Consider the following 20,701-nt stretch of genomic DNA (forward strand, 5'->3'; position numbering starts at 1 on the left):
TATGTGGTGATAAATGGCATTGCGGAAGTCAGACAGGTGAACTCTGTCCTATTTTCCTTCATATTTGAATGTCAGGGTCAGGGTCAGGGATGGCTTATTTTTGACTAAATATTTAAATATCATAGCCAGTTTACATGAGAGAAGCAGTGGTGATCTTGGGTGTCTGGTAGGGTTCCTGATTTCTACATGGTCACGTGTCGTGCAGCTTTTCCCCAAAAACGAAACTTGGGGAGCTGCGCAGACTCAGTGCAGTCCAGCCCCTGGACAGCATCAGACCACAGATAGACGTCTTGTGCTGCGGTCGTCTCTGCAACAGCTCCGGGAGAACTGGGCTGAACTCCCCCAGTATTTATTCAAGGTAAGAACATTCGCCTCTATTTATGTGTTTATTTCAATTGTCGCTGGTCTCATGGTTTTCTCTTACACGTACGCCTATGTAACCTACAGAAACCGATGAGTGCCATGCCAACCACAGTGTGCCAACTAAAAGAAACCCCTCACAGGTAGGTACACAGATAAAGTATGCTAACAATAATAGCATTCTGTGGCTGTGGTTGTTGCAGCAGTTGTAGCCAATTAGGTGTTGATGTCGCTATAAGTATGTTCTCAAAATGTAGCTAATTCAGTTTGTACGTTATTTTGCAGTAACGTGGTGGTAGTTCAGACCAGAGGGACTCTATCTCTATGGCTCTGTTTAGTGAAATTAGAAAGGAATTTTATTTAGTGTTTTATCACGTCTCCACTTTAACTGACTCTCTCACCCTGGCTGTTGCCATTTGTTAAGACCGCATGTCCTACCCATAGACTGTATAAAAGGTCCTACCGTGTATTGGCACTGCCCAAAGCGGGAAATTTACCACCACATAGTTCAACTTTGCTTCAAAAGTCACGGGCGGGGCTGTGTCTCAGGGCTTCTCAGCCCTCACACAGTGACGTCAGCACGCCGACATGAATCACTTGACCCTTGGTGGTATAAATGAATTTCCTATTAGATTTAAAGAATTTAGTCTTGTATGTCAGACGATTCCTTCTGGTATCATACAGTTGATGAAATGTCACCTTTCATACAGCACAGATGGAAGAATTGACTCTAAACTAATTATTGATGGTCGCCCTCTCCTGGAGGAAAAATGTAACAATAAATTCAATTTGTTTATTTCGGGCATGTCAATTTAAATCATCATCATCACACTTCATATTAGTTCAAATAATACAACCTACACATGGCCGAAAGGGAAAGCGGGAAAAGCAAAAGCTTATCTAGTCCCGCCCCCATTACCCACAGAATAAAAATCTCATATCATAAATTCATACGTAACGCCATCCATGCTAAAAAGAAATGTTCTCCAAGAGGGAAATTCTTCTGGGTTGAGTTAATTTATGATGTTAAATGGAAAAAAGCATGGTTACTGCCTTTTAAGTTTTGCATCTCTAATAAGGTCAAAGAAATACATTTTAAAATCTTACACAAAATGTACCCTTGCAATGCATTGCATTCCTATCTAAGTTTATGGATGTGAACAGTAAATGTGTCTTCTGTGATGTAGAGGAATCTATCGCTCATGTATTGTACGAATGTTGTGTTGTGCATGGTTTTTGGATTGACCTGAATCATTTTTCTAACTTTCTTAGTGTCTCATACCTGTTCACCAAAAAATATGTTCTTTGTTATTTTTCTCATAACAACAAGTCTGTTGAATTTATTACTAATTACTTAATTCTTTCCTGTAAATTCTTTATACACAAACACAGATTTCTCTAAACTAAACCGAAGTTTAAGGTGTTTCTACTTGAATTCAACTTTCATCTTAAGTCTCTCAGAATTATAAATGACAAAAAAAATCTATTTTTGCAGTATTACAACAGCCTGATGAATGTCTAATCTTAATATTATTTCTAATGACTTTATGGATTTTTGTTAAATCAATGATTATAGTCTTTGTGTACTCTGTATTCTATGTGTGACCATTGTATGTACCCTTTTTCTTCTTTTTTTTGTTTGTTTCTCCCCTTCTTTTCTAATTGTTATTGTTTTTTTTACCATCTCGCCTGATTGTTACCTTGTTTCATGTCTATTTTTGTCTAAAAACATTATTGTACTCTACTTGCTTGTCAATAAATATTGACAAAAAAAAACGAGAAAAAAAACCCATGGTAAGAGTTGGCATTGCCCATTATGAGTGTGGTATTCATTAACCAATAGGCTCAGAGGTTTTCGTATTACCTGTGAACAAGTTTGCCACAAACTCATGTGACATATTTTGCTGGTAGTATGTCGTTTTTTTTATCATACTATATTTTGCTATAGCTATTCTTTGTTATGTAATATGAAATCAATGAAATTATGTGTATAACACATACAAATAGACTGCAATATCATCATGACACTGTGACTATGCTACATGTTTCTGTTGTTGGTAAAGCCAAGCTATGAGTTCAGTTATTTTCACTCATCCCTGTACAGCCAGCTGCTGCCATGCCCCTATGGTTCAAGCTCATGCATATGGACTAGTGCCTAGAGGTGGAACTCGGCCCTGCTGCTCATTTGGAGACTGCACTGGACTTACACAGGTGATAATACACACAACACCATGATAATCTTGCTTTGTATCTGGTGTATTTTATTAAATGTTTACAAGCAAATCTCTCAGTTTTAAAGTTTGATCAGCCAGGTTCGCTTAAAGACCCCCTCCGATGAAAATCGTGTTTTCATGTTGTTCACATGTTCCTGTGGCATTTTTCTGATGCTAGAGGACATCAGCAGAAAAGTTCTGAGTATTAATGCCTTCAAATTGCCGTGAACCAACGGCAGACGGTAACTGGCAGTTTCAGGCAGACTGGGGTTGACGTGTCACAAGGGGAGGGTGTAGAGCAGCGCCGTCTCCGCCCACCACTCAGTGGTGCATTTCTAATGAGCTACTGGTGCTCTGCAGAAGGAGAGCCCTGGGAAATGGTACAGGTTTTGTGATTTTGGCTAAAAACTTCATAATCACAATTTAACTGAGAATGCTTAAAAAAAAACTAAAAAGGATGGTTGGAGGGGGTCTTTAAATGCAAAATTATGTTGCACTAAATCTAACCGTATATTCTTTTATAGATGGAAGGTGATGAGTAAACATCAAAGTCATTAATGTGACAAAAGGAGGAAGAAAATCATGGGTGAGTGGAATCACAATTTTTTTTAAATGACAAGTGTAGGGAATGCAGTTTTTCTCAGTGTAATAATAATTATATGTGATCCTATATTAAAGGGACATTGTGTAACATCTTCTGTTATCTATTCACGAAAATCGATTATTTCGTTCAAAAGTATGTTTTTCATTAATCAGTATTGGTAATCACCCCCATCAACAACTGAAGTGTTCCTTTCAGCTCTGAATGAGCCGTTCATATCATTCATATCTACATGGAGCGGGTAAGCTCGGTGCTGGCTGCCATGTCGTGTCGCCATGTTTTTACGTTCAGTGGCAGCGTGACGGTAGGAAACCACGGAAACTCACTGGAGCTGTCGGTTCAGATCGAGGTGGCGTCTGTGAAAAGTCACCGCGGTGCAGTGAAGAGGAATGGACAACATATTGTCACGTGTATTGTTTTGCCTCGTGCTGACGGACCACTTGTTTACATAGAGGCTTGTTTATGCCGTTAAGTGCAGCGGCTGTCATCCGTCTGCCGTCTGCCCAATTTCACGTAGCCTCGTAAACCAGCCTCTTGCGGAAGTGCATTTCATTTCATTCCGAGGGAGAGTCTGGCCTCATCCCCATTCTAAGCGTTTGGACTGAAACCCTCAGAAGGCCGAGCCAATCAGCGTCGCCCGCTGTGATTGACACAGCACGTTGGCCAATCAGGGACCGACTGGTGCAACGCCCCGTCACTACACCAACTTGCTGATTGGCTGAATGGGGTTGTCTGTCAACGCTACTACCAAAGATATTAAACCGTCTTTGCTACTACTCCTGCCCAGCTCCCGCCCACCACAAACGCTTGCAGGGGGGATGAGGCCAGACTCTCCCGAGAAATGAAATGAAATGCATTTCCGCAAGAGGCTGGTTTACGAGGCTAAATTTCACGTGAAAGCAGCATGAAAAATACGATTGAGTTGTTTGCGATATACAGCCGCAACGCTGGATGGGAGTAGGCTAATTCCTACACAATGTCCCTTTAATGACAATAAATGAATACATAATTGGTAAAATAAGTCAACTATCACCTAGACAGCATATAATAATCTCTTGGTGATCACTCTGAACAAGATCATTGTCTGTTGTCATATCCCTAGCTATTACCAAAGATCTTTGCAAAGTACAAACATATCTGTAGTGTGGAGGACAATGGTACATCTCTGATTCTATCATTTAAGAATAAACGTATTGTCTTTTGTCATTCAGCTGACAAACCTGAACAGTCGCCAGAGAAATGGACAGAGTCAGAAGTCAGCACCTGGCTAAAATCCCTTGGAGTCAAGGATCCGTATGTAAAAAAGATCTTTGATGGAGAAGTAGATGGACACGTCCTTCTTACACTGGATGAGGACTTCTTGAAGACAGAATTTTCCATGAAACCAGGGCCTGCTCATATGATCATTAAAAAGAGAGATGAGCTGCTCAAATCCCAACAAAAATCACAGGAGAAGCAAAAGCCCACTGGTGGCACAAAAACTGAACCTGAGCAGAAAACTAACAAAAAATCAGTTCAGAGTGTTTCTCCAACAAGGGACAATCCTTCAGCACAAGTTTCTGTGAGAGAACAGTGTGTCTTAGAAGAGAGACAGACTGCTCAGAAACAGTTTGTGTTTACCTCGAAGGAAGACTGCAAACCACGACCATTTGATCAACAGGGGATTGATCACATATATGTAAAGCACAGAGTCCTGTTACCTGAATCAGGTGCTTTTAATTTGATCACTCCATGCCATGAATATAAATCTTTTGCTATAGCTGCAGCGTTGGATCGTACAAGACTTCAAGCTAAGTTCGCCCACGAGGTTCTTAAATTTGCGACTGGCTGCATGAATGTCAGATCAAATGGCACAATTCACTTTGGTGTGATGGACAGCAGGGAGGATCTAGGTAATGTGCATGGTGAGATAATTGGCATCCCTGTGAAAGAGAAGGACATTTATGTTGATGCTTTGGACTACATTGAAAGGAGTTTCTCTTTGGACAAGGATCATGTACGTCAGTGTGTTCGCCCACCAAGGTTCATTGAAGTAATGGACAGAGAAAGTACAGAGAAGATGTATGTGGTAGAGGTTGACATTGTACCTTTAATCAGCATTGTTAAGAGCAAGGTGTATTCAGTTCGTCTGCCAAAATTTAAAGAAGCAACCAACAAAGTACAGTTTGAGAACGAAGCCGTTCTGCGGAGGGTGGGTTCAAAAACCGAGCCAGTGATTGACCTAAGTGATTTCTGCCAGCGAGTCAAGGACAGGGATGCTCAAAGAGATGAGGCAGAGAAAAATCAGTTCCTCAGTGCCCCAGAGATCTGCCCAGACCTTGGAAGGAAGCTCACAATGTTAGTTAGTGATGGGAAGAAATTCATTGAAAAAGAGAAATGGTTCATATTTGTCACACACAAATTCAAACCTGATGATCTCCGCAACATTGACTGGCTGCTTAACATGAACATTTTCTGCGTCTTTGATTTTGACCCAGACTCAAAGGTTTCAGGTCTCTGTAGTAAATACCTTGAGCATCATGCTGCGAACATGCACTCTCTGCAGAGCTACAGGATGGCAGGTGGAGCAAGCATCAACGAATTCATAAGCAACTTGCATCTCTTTGATCAAACTAGCTGGATCTTTTGTAACGGCCGTTCTGATTTCAAAGGAAATGAAACTCCATGTGATGAAATGATGTGGATCAAGACAAAAATGACCTTCTTGAGGGAATGTGTGTCTCTGATCTGTAAACAAATATTGCCAAAAGGGATGTTTGAGGTGATTTTCCTTCTCACGTCACCAGTTGAGAAACCACTCTTGCACACCTTTTATGAGTTTTTCACAGACATGGAAGGCCATGAAGACATCGTCTGCATCTGTGAATCAGAGGAAAACTTCCAGAGATGGCAAAGCTTTGCCGAGGGATCATGTGGAACACAAACCGTTAACAACTTCAGTGTTGTTGGGATGAAAATGAGTCATGTTAATGCAACTGTGCAGAAAATACAACTTGTAAAAGCCTGTGCCAGCAAACATTTGCCAGTTTTTGTGAAAGGTGTATGTCTTCTTGAAACAAGCAAAGAGGAACAGATGCATTCCCTAGAAATTCTGACAGTTAATCACTGTGATGAAACAAACGAAGACTTCATCAATGAGAAGAAGGAAAAAATTGAACATGAGTTCTACCGCGGTGGTAAAGTGACCTGGTTGAATTTCTGGCTTGCTGAGCGAAAGTATGTTGAAGAGGTAATTGAGCGAGATGCTTGTCGTGATGTTTCCAAACTTCTCAGTGACATTTTGAAATGCAATGCAGAGCAGCCTCCAGTGGCTACTATAAACATCTACCATCATCCAGGAAGTGGTGGCAGCACTGTGGCAAGACAAGTGTTGTGGAATAACAGGAAAGATCTACGGTGTGCTGTTGTGAAGCCTTCATACTCAGCCTCTGTAGTTGCACAACATGCAGTTGACCTAAGGGAATATGAGGAAAAAGACCCACAGAGGTCTCTTCCTGTGCTGCTACTCATTGAAGACTCTGACAAAGAACATCAAGATGATCTCAAGAATGAACTGGAAGTTGCAATTAACAGCAAAAGAATCCAATATGGAACTCTATGTTTCATTTTGCTGAGTTGTAGGCGATCCCCTGATCCAGAGAGGAGATGCAAGGAGTCTGCTTTACAGAATGTGTCTGTCACTCACGCACTGTCTGCTGATGAGAAGAGAAAGTTTGCTGGAAAGCGAAAGGTGCTTGAGAAACGATACGAGCCTAAATTCATGATGACATTTGTCTTGATGACTGAAGGATTCAATGAGCGTTATGTTAGACAGTTTGTGGAACATTTGCTCCAAGATATTGAGCATCATTCTGTTGCTACTCGACTCATTCACTATGTAGCACTATTGAACACATACGTTCAAGACTCCTTCATCTCTCGATCCCACTGCGAGGCTTTGCTAGACTTAACAATGCGCATAGTGAAGATTCGTGAATCTGAGTTTGAGAGAGCACTCAGTGAGCAGGCAAAGCTAGTCTTCCTGCACCTTAAAGATGACAAGACCTACATTGAGTCAGTCAGAATCATCCACCCACTTGTTGCAAAGGAAATTCTCCAACAACTTCTGGGGAACCAACAGACCCAGAGTGGTTTGGCTATGAAGATGCTCTGTGAGGATGTCCTTTTTGAGCACAGATTTGGAAGGGAGGACTATCTGTCCTTCTTGAGAGCTCTATTCATTAGGCGATCCAGAATAAGCAAAGGAGATGCATATGATAGCTTTTTCTCTCCCCTGATTGAGCATGTGTGTGCAAATGAGAAAAGTCCAGCCAAAGCAATTGAGTTACTCAAGGAAGCTTATGAACGTTTCCATGAAGATCCATTCTTTGCACAACAGCTGGCTCGTCTTCATTATACTTATGAAAAGTTTGAAGAGGCAAAATACTGGGCAGAGACAGCAGCCAAAATGCTGCCCAACAACTCATACATACTTGACACAAAAGGCCAAGTGTACAGAAAATGGTTCCAAGCGAAAAGCAAAGCCATCGACGATGGGAGGACTCCAAAAACAACCCAAAATACAGCAGATGCAGTGGAGACTGCGCTGAAAGCCCTGGACTGTTTTAAAGAATGTGAGAGAGCAGCTGATGCTGATATGGACAACGTTAACAGTTCGGGATTTTTCTCTGAAGTTGAAGTTGGATGCAGCCTGCTCAAACTGATCTCTTCATTGTTTGCAAACAAAGCCAATGGCCATTCAGAATGTGTGAGGTACCTGTCATCAGATTACATTCCAGAGGAAATAAAGGATGCTTGGGAACCATTTCATGGTCGTTTGAAAAATCTCCACAAGACACTGCATGATGCCTTGGAATGGATTTCAGAAGATCTTAGCTACTTCCAGACAGACATTGATGCGGATGAAGAGGAGATTCCTCAAGTTCCTGAAGAGAAGATAAGCCATCCATTAAAATGGTTGGCAAGAAGATCCTCTGAGTTTGGGAAATACTTCAGTGAAACTTATTTTACGGCACTGATGCAACCTGGGCATTCGATCCCAAGCAATCTAACTCCCTTTCAGAAACGCATGATCATCTGTCATCTTGGCGGGGGAAATGTCATTTCCATCCTCTCCAAGCTAACTGACCAGAAAGATGCAGTGTGCCTTCTAGAGAACATCCTTTCTCTTTACCCAAGCAGCCCACTCAAGGCCAAATTTGGCCAGAGGGATATTGTCAATTACATAGTGGCCCACATTACACTGAACTGCTTGTCACCACAGGATCCAAAGATTGCTCCTCTTAAAGAGTTACAAGCACTTTGTTTTCAGTTACCAGGTGATAAGAAGAAATGTTTAGCAAGTGCCTTGTTCTTGCTGACCTTGGTGTTCTGGCCAGAAGATAATGACACAGATGATGAGAAAAAAGCTAAATATGAAATTGTCCAGTCGGCTATTGAACACATGGAAAAAAGCTACTGGGCCAAGATGAAGGACATTCCTCAGCGGAGGAGAAGACTCTACACCCATTTTTTTCTGGGGAATGGGAATGGATTGGATAAATTTGTCCACAAGAGAAAATTTGAAAAAGTCATAAAGGTGTACTCAGTCTCCGAGAAACGCATGAAGTGGTTCAGTGGTGAGGCATGGAAAAAGCCTGAGATTGCCATGATGTTGAAATGCGTTTCTGGATGGACGGAAGATGGGGTTGTGTACCTTGAGGGCCCCCAGAAAAAGAAGTTCAGTATACTGCCTCTTCATGTGCCTTCAGTGCCTCACAGTAATGAAAACATCACCTTCTACCTGGGGTTCTCATTCAGGGGGCCGGTTGCCTACAACATTGTTGTGAAAAAATAGATTGTATTTGGACAGTGGTGATTTGCTGCAAGAAAACATTCTGATTAGCAGCTCAAACACACAAGCACTCCTTTGCCAGGATATCAAGCAGATAATGTTGTAAAGGATGTGACTCAAAATGTTTTGACACATGTTATGGTTTTGTATTGCATTGTTTGATAACGTTTGAGATGATTTGATACCTACATATGTACTTCTATATATGTGAACGTAACTCCAACACAGAGAGAAGTGTCGTAAAACAGATCAGTTTTTTTAATTATGCTGTATATAAATGTGTTACCTGAACCTGGACATAATTGACAATTGTAACTTTCTGTTTTCTCCTGTGTCTCATTACTCATTATTTTTTGATTGTTTGTGTATTCAGTTCAAATGGACTGTAGTTCACTTTTCTCTGTTTTCCAGGAAGCAATGTAGAAAAGAAGGGAATTAAATGCAGATATCTATCAAAGAACAAAATATTTTTCCTGGGAATTGTATCAGTGTTATATTGTATAAGGAGATAAAGAGAAACATTTTGTTCACTTGGAGAAATACATGCATGTGAACTATGACTTGCAAAAGAAAATGTAAAGGGAAGTAAATGTAAAGATATGAAATATATTTTACACAAGTAATGAAAATCTGTTGTATATAAATCATTGTGCATATTGTGCTTTACAAACACATATAAAACTATTCCTAAAAATGTTACATTTTAATGATATCATTTTTTGAACAACCTATATCTGTCTGTCTTAATTTCAGCTGATAGTGAGAGCATTTTCATGACATACTTTACAGTGGAACAACATGAAGCAGCCAGCCTTGTTGAAAGATATGTAATAAAAGACAAACATAAGTTGACTCCATACTATACCCAGTTTTTGAATGACAATTTTTAGCATTTACATTTACTAAATATACCACAGCCTATACTGCTCATACCACTCATTTGTGAATTGCGACAGAGGGACTTTTTGGCAAATGTGCAGTGTTTGTCAGAAGAATCCAAGGCACCACTTCTCTATTTTATAAAGTTGGATTTTATAGACTTACATCATTAAGTAGAATAAAGAACATATTCAACCCACTTTTCCAACAGCAATCCATGTTTAAAAAAAAAAAAACATTCATTGTCAGCTAATAAACACAACGTGACAGACGATCATTCTGTACCATTATAAATAATGTTAGTTTTCTTTTTGTGACCATTAAGGGACAAGGAGACGAAGTCGCAGCTGTGGCAGGTTGAGCACTTTGTCCCAGTGTGCTTGCCGTAGTTTCACTTCACCCCCCTGCAGTGCCGAGTCTTGTCCAGACATCATTGCGTAAATCCAAACTGCAACCTGCTCCGCCGCCTTTTAACAGAACATGTTTGCTGCCACTGCTCGCAGGTAATCTGTTGGGGGGCACAGCTTAATAAAAGTTCCGTACTGAGCGACTTCATAGGAAGTTGTTAGCTAACAGCTGACTAGTATCCAGCTGCCTGCAGACCGATAAGAGAGTATGAATATAACTTAACCACCGTGTTTGTTTTTCCAGCTGCGCGTTACACTGTAACTGAATATTTACACATAATGTGCTAAAGCAGTATGGGTTTGTTTAGTTTTATTCAATCGGTTTTCCTCGCATCTGCCCTGGCAACCTGTTTGTACTCAATGAACCACTTGTCTAACCATGATGAAACCAGACTGGTGAGATCAGTGAGAGCTACACAAAATGAGATGATCAGAGCACATGACAGACTTGTTAATAACCCGCCCCAACCTGAGGATAATACAGTAGAATCAAGGGGAATCCGGTATGAACGCTCCCAAGAGACTGATATTTACAGAGGCAGTGAATGCATCATGGCCCCAGAAAGTCGGTTTGACTGTGCCAGAGACAGGCTTCTCAGCCAGAGTGAGTGTGAGGAGAGGGGATGCTGCTACTCCCCTCTGCCCAACTCTGCAGGACCACCGTGGTGCTTCTACCCCAGTATGTACCCTGGCTATGAAATGGGCCCGCTCACCCCCACCCAACGAGGCCAGGCTGCCACCTTGACTCGTGCCCACGCCTCCTATCTCCCAAGAGACATCTCCACTCTGAGACTGGAAGTCATGGAGGAGGCAGCAGGCTGCTTCCACCTTACTGTGAGTACCTAATACCTGTATCTCTTGTTACTGATTGCCTCGTGTTTAGTATCTGATAATATTTTGGGTTATGTGTAGGCTATATATGTGGGTCTCATCTCATTATGTGTTTTGTAATCGCTCAGATTTTTGATGTACACAATCCATGAGATATTTTTTGATGTTTTAATTGTTTCAGGTCTGCTACTTTAAACTGTGACCTGTATATGGATTGTTATGGATATGTAAACATGTGTTGATGTAACGACTGTGATTATGTTGGGAGGGCAACAGGTGACATTAATTATTGGCAACCTCCCCCTATTTATGTGCCCCACCCCCCTACACATCAGATGACCTGATGAAGACCCAAGTGGTCGAAACGTTGTCCTTATAATACATTTTTGGGAGCTCGATTATAGCAGTTGTGCGGACATCGTTTGTTTTTTCTTCTTGTTGTTTTTTGTCCTGCACCTGCCTGCACTGTCTTGGATGTGCGTGCACTGTCCTTCCTTGCTACCTAATACCCTGCCAGAGACTTGACTTGACTACACACAACACTGTGGATGTGGTTTCACTTTTTGTGGTAGACCTGTTTTTAGCTGATGTGAGCTGAGATGTGTATTAAACTGATACAATAATAAAAACCCTTTCCATAGATGTCTTAGATTGAGAGATTACTCCTTTATACACATTACACACACACACTATACACACAGATGCAGTGGGACAAAATGAAACGGACATGTTTTTCCTCTAGTTGAAGGACCCATCAACTCAGCGATATGAAGTTGAGCTCCCAGCTGGCGTTCCTCAGAGCAGAGCTGATCTCCATGATGCTCTCTACACCACTGAGTACCTGACTGAGCCATTTGGTTTCATAGTGCGACGTAAATCTAATGGAAATGTGATGTAAGTACCTCTTTTGAGTTTTCCTCTGAACCACAGGCATTTTATAGAAGGTGTCCTAGTAACATTTTTATCATTACCAATTGACTTAATCTCTCTCGGATTATGCCTGTTCTAATTGTTTGTTACCCATTTTGTGTTTTGTTTTTTTCCTTGTAGTAATATAGCACTCCTTTATATCTTGAATTATCTGTTTTCGAAGTTTGTCAATTGTATCACATCATTGAACAGTCGCTGGTACCTTCCACTTCCATTAGTATGTTTCAGCCTCTTTCATAATGTGTTTTTTTTTTTTTTTTACATTTTATTTAACTTTTTACAATTGATATGACACATTGAAACTGCAGTATTGCCAAGTGCAATACCTAATTTCCATGGGGCTGAAATTCTCTGTCTGTAGTTCAGATGAATTATGATTAAATGTTACATTACAAAATACCATAAATGTGATTGGTACAACCCCTTACAAATTATTTCCATAATTTTCAGTGAAAAAGAAATGCAAACATGACCATTGATAATGTTGTTCAGCCCTTCAAGATACATTTTTATTCTTTTTTGTATTCTTTTTTTAAACTGTGTATCGTCTAAATGTCTCTGTGAAAACTGCTGATGTGCTATGGTGTAACACATGTCTGTGTCCTGTCTGTGCAGTATGAACACCACTGTGGCTCCTCTGCTGTTTGCTGACCAGTACCTGCAGCTGTCCACCACACTGGCCTCTTCCCTTGTGTCTGGCCTCGGGGAGCATTACACCTCCCTCCTCCTGGATCTCAACTGGACCTCTCTGACTTTCTGGAACAGAGACATGGCACCTCATGTGAGCAGTGGGTCAGCACCCTTCATTTAATCACAAGAGACATTAGAATGGTCATTGTTAACCTGTAATTAATAATAGAGTGTGACTATCCTGCGTTACTTTGCAGGCTGATGCTAACCTCTATGGCTCCCACCCATTCTACATAGTGCAAGAGGAGGATGGCTTTGCACATGGAGTTTTCCTTCTCAACAGCAATGCAATTGGTACAGAGCTACCTGTTCATGTGACACACATCCAAGACATTTTTCGCCTTCCATAAAATATTTTTCTGTGTGTATGGAGGTACAACTTATTGCTAAATGTCTTCTCTAATGTTTTTTGTAGAAGTCATATTGCAGCCGACCCCTGCTCTCACCTGGGTGTCCACCGGGGGAATCCTGGATCTGTATATATTCTTGGGCCCTGACCCTCAAAGTGTTATACGACAGTACCAGCAGGTCATTGGTATGACTTTTTCAATGTTGACATTCAATAATACATCTCCAAGTAACAAGAGCAGCAGCCATACTGTCCATACCAAAAGAGGAATATGTAGTTGTTAGAACCCTGAAGGCAACCTGGAAAAGTGAGGATGTATTTATGTGTTTTAGTGTTTTCATTTATTTATCCCTAGGCTATCCCATGATGCCACCCTACTGGTCACTGGGCTTTCATCTGTGTCGCTGGGGTTACACGACCACTAATACAACTCGCAGGGTTGTGCAACGTATGCACAATGCCAACTTTCCATTGGTAAATAACGTTTACAGGATATTTTATGTGTTCATGTGTTATCAATATTGTGGCGTCTAGTAAGATTAGGAAAAAGTGTTGTGATACTGGACTCATCATAAAATGACTTAGTTGCTGATTTGACATCTTTCTACATCAGGATGTGCAGTGGAATGATCTGGATTATGCAAATAAGCGCAGGATTTTCACTTTTGACCCTTGGCGATTTGGGGACCTCCCAGAGATGGTGGAGGAGTTCCATCAGAGGGGCATGAAGTACATCCTTATTCTGGTGGGACATATTTAATCTTAAAACACCTCAGTGAATACTGTCATGTAAAATGACACATAACCACATATACACATTTCAAGTAATCATTACCAGTGTCTCTCCAGTAGATGGCAGTAAAAGCTCTTTACTGTGTGAGTCATGCTCTCCTGGTTTCTGCCTCAGGACCCGGGGATCAGCAGCACCAGCCCCCCTGGAATGTATCCTGCCTTTGATGACGGAGTGAAACGAGACGTCTTCATTAAAAATGCTACTGGACACATCCTGATAGGGAAGGTTAGGCCTTTTTTTTTACTGAGGGTGTTATACACTTTTGAATTGTGTACCGTATGTGTTAGTCCATAAACCCTGGGTGTGGGTGTCCTGCACATTCCCATCCTGTGTATCTAGGTTTGGCCTGGCCCAACAGCTTTCCCTGACTTCACCAACCCAGAGACCAGACAGTGGTGGGAGGACTGTATCAGAGATTTTCATTCTAAAGTACCTGTGGATGGACTGTGGATTGTGAGCACGCACAGACACACAGGCCACATGTTATTTAGCCACGAATGCATTGATTTACGACATAAGTTATCACATATGACAAATGATTTTCCTCTAGGGAATCAATAACACGACTAATAACATATCCTTTGTTGTTTATTTCCCCAGGATATGAATGAACCAGCCAATTTTGTCCAGGGCTCTGTGGAGGGATGTCCTGACAGTGATCTTGAAAACCCCCCCTACACTCCCAGTAAGTGTCTTACTGTCATCTGAAGTCATACAAAAAATACTGGTTTTACATTTACTATCAATTTATAATTGTGAATAGATGCATGATATTGTTCAAAATGCCATATAAATAACCATATAAGGAGTGTCCAAGCAAATTTCGGTTGGAAGAATTTCATGTTATATTCAAAATATAAGAATACATATTATTATTGAATGGCCCCATCACTAAACATACTGTATGTATCATGTCATGGGTAGGCTGTGCAGTGTGGGAATTAAGGTTGAATTTAATTTATACAAACTCACAACATTACTATTTATCGTATTGATGGAAATTTGCTTGGACACACTTTATACATAACTGATCCTTCTTCTGTCTCACTGTCATACAAACAGGGGTGGTTGGAGGCCAGTTGAACTCGGGAACTCTTTGTATGTCAGCTCAGCAGAAGCTGTCCACTCACTACAACCTACACAATATGTACGGACTGACAGAGGCTTTTGCCACCAACAGGTTAGTAGTCCATGCGTGGGAGTGAATTATTTCACTAGGAGTAGCAGGATGAAATAAAGCAGTAAGTAATGAGCAGCAATTGGCAAAACTGTCTATTTTACGCAAACTGTTAACTTTTAGAGGCCGGATAAAACACTAATGGAATAGAAACAAAGTCAAAGTTTTGTATTTTTCTGTGAGTGTAAGTGGTGGCGTTAAGATGCTCATTGAAATTTAAGTTGCTCTTGTATTGCCAGAGTGTGTCACTATTTACTGGGTATTTTAGTGATATATACTGGAACTCACATCTCAGAATACCTGTCTCTTGGTGTTTGACTTTGCGTTTGTATATTCCTTCTGGTTGGTTGCCATTCGTAGAGCGCTGACTAAGGTACGATGGAAGAGACCCTTCGTCCTGTCTCGTTCATCTTTCCCTGGCATCGGACGCTTCTCTGGAGTGTGGACGGGTGATGTGAGGAGTGACTGGGAGCAGCTTCGGTACTCCATCCCTGGTGAGATGTTATTTGAAAGTTTTCTATCATTTTTAAAAAGTTTTCTATCATTTTAAAAGTGACCTCCGATCACCTGATAGATTTAAACTGACCTTTTGTCCCTGCTCGCCCCCAGCTGTGCTGCAGTTCAGCCTGTTCGGGGTGCCTCTGGTGGGGGCGGACATCTGTGGCTTTGGGGGCAACACCACAGAGGAGTTGTGTGTACGATGGATGCAGCTTGGGGCCTTCTACCCGTTTATGAGGAACCACAACGATAGACTCAATGCTGTGAGACTGAGACACTCTTGTGTGTCTTCCTATGTGTGTCTTTATCTGTTTGCAAATCAAGTTGGGTCAAATGAATATGTTTGGGAGAAATTCTGAAGTTATGCAGGAAGAGGAAGAAGAAGAAGAGTCCTGGATGTCTCATACTGAAGAAGTTTATTAGGGCTTGATCAAGAGTGCGTGATGCCACCTCAGTTCTGAGTGGCCAGACCACAAGTTGCCTGCAATGGGGAAGTGTTAACATTCTTTTGGCTATCGGGAATAAACATTAAGCTAAAGATTTACACTTCCTGGGCAGTGGGAAAGTAACAATGGTTTGGCACGCATGTGTTATACAATAATGGTGGAAGTTATCACGTAGTTCTGCAGCTGTGTCTGGAAACTGCCAAAATAGTGAGACGCAAAGGGAGGCAGCGTGGCCTTGGCATGTTCCTGGGAGAGACTACGGGGCAGATAACTGTCAGTATATCTCAGAGAGGGGCACCTAACTCTCAGCCTTCAACTAGAAGCACAGAGGGGTCGACCTTTAACCACACAAGACTGGATAGGAGATTCAAATTTTTCTCTAACAGAATATATACCACATGTGTTGTAGCAGCAAGAGTCAGGGGCTTCTTGTGTTGGAAGTGGAGGTCTGCCCTGCATGTGTCTTTCTGTGTGTCTCTGTTTCATGCATTATGAATAGAGGTAACTCTATCTCTTCTCATTGTCTGTGTGTTTCTGTGTGTTTGCGTCCCTCAGCCTCAGGAGCCCTATGTATTTGGACAGAAGGCCCAGGCAGCCATGCGGAGTGCATTGAACCTTCGTTACTCCCTTCTCCCGTTCCTCTACACGCTCTTCCATCGTGCACACGCTTCTGCTGAAACTGTGGCCAGACCTCTATTCATGGAGTATGTGTCCTCTTCTCTTCTCTTCTCTTCTTCAATTATTTTGTTCAGTGTTGCCTGGCATAAACAAAAACAATAAAAAGCATATCTGTGTATCCATCCCTTTTAGGTTTCCCACTGACCCTAATTGTCAGACCATAGACAGGCAGTTCCTTTGGGGGAGTTCACTTCTCATTAGTCCTGTTTTAGAGCGGGGGGCAGTAGAGCTGACTGCCTACCTACCCCCCGGCACTTGGTACAGCCTGCACAATGTGAGTCGCTCAACCCTAATCACCTCTCACTCATAATAACTGGTATTTATTAACCTGAAGCCGAGGTTCACTACAAAGGTCCAATCACTCAATTTTCATTTGTTACCGGGTAAAGGCCACGGTGATTATGGTTGTCCTGTAGTAACGTGTGATGTTTAGTTGTCTGGTATGTTGTGTTTTGCTCTCAAGGGTCAACCTTTTTACAGCAAGGGGCAGTACCTGCTCCTGCCAGCCCCTCTGGACACCATCAACGTCCATGTGAGGGAGGGATACATCATCCCCCAGCAGGTGGGTGAAGAAAAAAAAAACTAATGTAGATTTTTTGTGTGATAAAATGTAGGCCTAGTAGATGAACTATTAATAAAATGTTTAAAGATGGAAATAAAAGCCAGAGTACGTCATTGAAACAGGTGGAACGAGTTCCTAGAGTTCCTAGTTACACTCTAATTAGCAGAATTATGTTTGAGGTTGGTGAACACTGGTGTGATGTGTCAGTTCACACTATTAGACTGTGTTTTTTCAATTTTGTAATTCCTCGAGAGAAGATTTGAATTCAGCTCCAGTTTCTATGGATTGCTGCTCAAGATGTAGCTGCTAAACAATCAGGTTTTTTAGCCACTGACCAACTTTAACTCCAGGTAAAATGGCTGTGACATAATCAAGTATTGTTTCAGGTTATGTTCACCTGTACTAAATGACATCCTGACTGATGTCCATAAATAAAGTACCCCGGAGTGAATGTTTTATCATTTCGTTATCTTGTCTTTGATCTGCTTTCTTCTTGTGAAGGAACCTGCTCTGACAAGCACAGCCTCACGCAGAAAGCCTTTCTTCCTGACAGCAGCGCTGTCAGCAGGCGGCTGGGCCTGGGGCCACTTGTTCTGGGATGACGGGGAAAGTCTCGACACATACGAAATGGGAAATTATTGTTACGTCACCTTTGTTGCTGGACAGGTAGGGAAGAGACAAGCGATGTGTATTTGCAAATGAAAAGCTGATAAGCCCTGTTTTGCATTTTACTACTGCACCACTTGAGTCAAATGTTTTACTGTTTACAAACTGTCTGACTCTACTTCCCCTTTAGTCTCAGATTGTGAGCGATCCTCTGAGGCTGAATGGGGCCCTGGACGGTCTGACGCTGGGGGGGCTGCAGGTGTTTGGGGTTCCTTCACCACCCCGCTATGTGTTGGCCAATGGGGAGAAAGTTAGGGATTTCATGTACCGCAGCGACACCAAGGTGAGTTCTGTGTGACTCAGCACCACTTCCTCTGATGTTTGTCCTCCACAGACACCAGAGGTGGGGACTTTGTCTTGGACTTGAGACTTGAGACTTGACTTGGACTCGAGTCCCGATTTTGATGACTTAAGACTTGCTTGATCAAATCAAAAAAAGACTTGGACTCACTTGGGACTTGATGCCAAAGACTTGAGACTCTACTTGGACTTGAGAGCAAAGACTTGAATTCAAGTCAAGTCACATGCAGCAAGCACACATGTTAAAATATTTTAAAAAGTGTCACATCAATGTTACTGTAGCAGCCAGCCAGAGATGTTCCTATAGAACCCACTCCTGTTATCAGTCTTGGCTGTATAATTAATGCCAACACACTAAAGCCTATACCACACACATAAAGATAATCTGGCTGATTTTCCCCCTTCCGACCAAAGACAAAAATCGCCCGATTATCTTAGGCTCTTGAGATTATTTTATGAGATTCTCCTGTAGTGTGTGGTGTTTTAAGATTTAAATTCTCAACAATACACAATATACTCGACAATCGACTCGTAAAACGGTCGGCGGCAGCAATCGTAAATATTAAACATGTTCAATATTTACGATTGTTGGCCCCAACAATTGTGACCGTTTGGATCAAAAGTCGGCTTGTGTGTGGGGGAACACGACAATCCTGAGTCACCGTCTCCGCAGAATGTGACGTGAAATTGAATGTAACCAATAAAGAAGCAGCTGACTGCAGCACATGTAGCATAACAAACCAGTGTGGCTAACGGCTCCATGGCTACCAAAGACGGTTTAATTGTTGGCATGAGAAGGCAGTGCTTATATTGACAAATCATATCACAATAGAATATTAATAAAAATAAACAGATGAATAAGTGACAGAACATTATAATCGATTTGTTTGGGACTCGAAACAAAAATCTTAGGACCTGGACTTGACTTGGGACTTGAGAGCAAAGACTTGAGACTATACTTGGACTTGCAACATAGGGACTTTCTCCCACCTCTGACAGACACGTACTGTAATGATGTCATTCTGCAGGTGAGCGTCTATGTGTCTGTCTCCAACAGTCAGCCTGAAGTGGTTTCTCTGTCTCTGTCTCTGGTCCCAACAGGTTTTGACAGTGACCAGCCTGGCCTTGCCCATGTCAGAGGTGTTTACTGTCCAGTGGGCTCTCTGATGCACTGGACACTGTAACACACATGAGCTTTGGTATTCTGCACAGCCACTGAAAAGACCAGATGTGTTTTTATGCACTGACACCTGCTGATTTCAACCACCCCTTCAGGCTCAGTATGCACCTTACATTTGCTCTCATTTTCCAGATTGTTGCTTTTTTAAGCAGGTTTCTAAGATTGTGATAACATTAAACCATGGGAGCCATCATCTTGATTTAAAGGCAATTTTTAGCTGCTGAGTGCAACACTGACTCAAGACAATTTAGTGTCTTGAAAATGTACATAGTTTTTTTTTATAACCACTTAGTCCTTTGTACTTTTGAAATCATGATTGTATGCCTTTGTTTCTCAAGTGGATTGTCAATAAAACAAGAAAAGAGCATCAATTTGTCTACATTTACACTGCATTCGAGCATCTGGCAGTTTATTGTTCTCAATGACTCACATATGCACAATGTGACATATGTTTCATGCTGTCCTTATTCATTTTAGTCAGGAAAAAAGATTAATCAAATTATTATGTCATGATTATGTAAACTATTATGTACTTTTTATTCATATGTAATAGCCTCACAAAATGAAGGTGCTGTGGGGCAACACAAAACCTTTAGCCACTGAAAAAATATTTTATTTTATTTTATTGTGGTCTTTTGTAAATGTGTGTGCCCAAACTATAGTACTACATTGGAGAATGACATTTGACCAAATTAGCCAAATGTATTGCTAATTTAAAACTCTGAATCAAAACACAAGATTTTAAAATCTCCATATATTTTATAATGTTTATGCAATAAAATGCATTGAATTATTTTGGTAATGGTGTAAATGAACTGCACTAACACAGATTTTAAACAGATGTCAAACCCTCAGCTGCTGTGTGACGAGATGCTCTGACTCCAGCTCTGGTCCTGATGATGAACCAACTGCATTAGAGCTTTTGCCAGTGACCTTAGAAACGTCACTCATGATGAAAAAGGTCAGATTTTGTGGAAACTGGGACGGATGGTGACTTAGGTTATAGTGTCAAATATATGTATTTTGTATTTTAAAGTGTAGTCATGCTCAGATTGAGCCATTTGGCACATCAAATTCCCGGTCTGTGTGATAAGAAAAAGCCTCTGACATTCCCGGAAGCGGTGAAATTTGCGGGATTGGTTTGTCTGGAGCTGCAAAGTCAAGTGAGCATTTTTTTTTACCGGAAGTGAGGCATGTTCGACCTTCAAAATAAAGCAACGTGATTGCTTCAAAGAGCGCACTGGGTCGAGTTTGCGTTTACTTTGATATTGCAAACAGGAAGTGTAGTTCTTACTTTACAAACAGCGG

At 41.4% G+C, this 20,701-nt stretch overlaps 2 protein-coding genes across 2 annotated transcripts; both read left to right on the forward strand.

Annotated features, from left to right (window-relative positions):
* The first annotated feature begins 11 nt into the window (after positions 1-11).
* On the forward strand, positions 12-9,708 carry samd9l (sterile alpha motif domain containing 9 like). The gene is made up of 4 exons (XM_085784314.1): positions 12-358; positions 2,465-2,571; positions 3,098-3,159; positions 4,386-9,708. The coding sequence occupies exons 3-4, from the start codon at positions 3,156-3,158 to the stop codon at positions 9,008-9,010; spliced, it is 4,629 nt and encodes a 1,542-aa protein (XP_085640440.1). The 5' UTR covers positions 12-358; positions 2,465-2,571; positions 3,098-3,155; the 3' UTR covers positions 9,011-9,708.
* A 546-nt stretch (positions 9,709-10,254) lies between these two features.
* On the forward strand, positions 10,255-19,755 carry gaa (alpha glucosidase). Its single transcript, XM_085784315.1, has 19 exons — positions 10,255-11,127; positions 11,867-12,018; positions 12,670-12,835; positions 12,942-13,038; positions 13,160-13,279; positions 13,449-13,567; positions 13,707-13,838; positions 14,001-14,111; positions 14,226-14,339; positions 14,487-14,571; positions 14,949-15,066; positions 15,424-15,557; positions 15,673-15,824; positions 16,563-16,711; positions 16,818-16,959; positions 17,149-17,247; positions 17,749-17,913; positions 18,044-18,196; positions 19,315-19,755. Exons 1-19 carry the CDS (start codon positions 10,588-10,590, stop codon positions 19,378-19,380), a joined length of 2,814 nt encoding a protein of 937 aa, XP_085640441.1. The 5' UTR covers positions 10,255-10,587; the 3' UTR covers positions 19,381-19,755.
* The last annotated feature ends 946 nt before the right edge of the window (positions 19,756-20,701 follow it).

The sequence above is a fragment of the Trachurus japonicus genome, chromosome 8 (genome assembly GCF_045865225.1).
Source record: "Trachurus japonicus isolate A0001 chromosome 8, Traja_1.0".
In the NCBI taxonomy this organism is placed as follows: Eukaryota; Metazoa; Chordata; class Actinopteri; order Carangiformes; family Carangidae; genus Trachurus; species Trachurus japonicus.

What these genes read in the sequence shown, in the direction of transcription:
- gaa (XM_085784315.1), top strand. Translation starts at nt 10,588, where the DNA reads ATGGGTTTGTTTAGTTTTATTCAATCGGTTTTCCTCGCATCTGCCCTG. An exon ending in CTGTGGATGGACTGTGGATT is followed by an intron (nt 14,340 to 14,486) that starts GTGAGCACGCAC and finishes TTATTTCCCCAG; the next exon opens with GATATGAATGAACCAGCCAA. An exon ending in TCACCTTTGTTGCTGGACAG is followed by an intron (nt 17,914 to 18,043) that starts GTAGGGAAGAGA and finishes CTTCCCCTTTAG; the next exon opens with TCTCAGATTGTGAGCGATCC.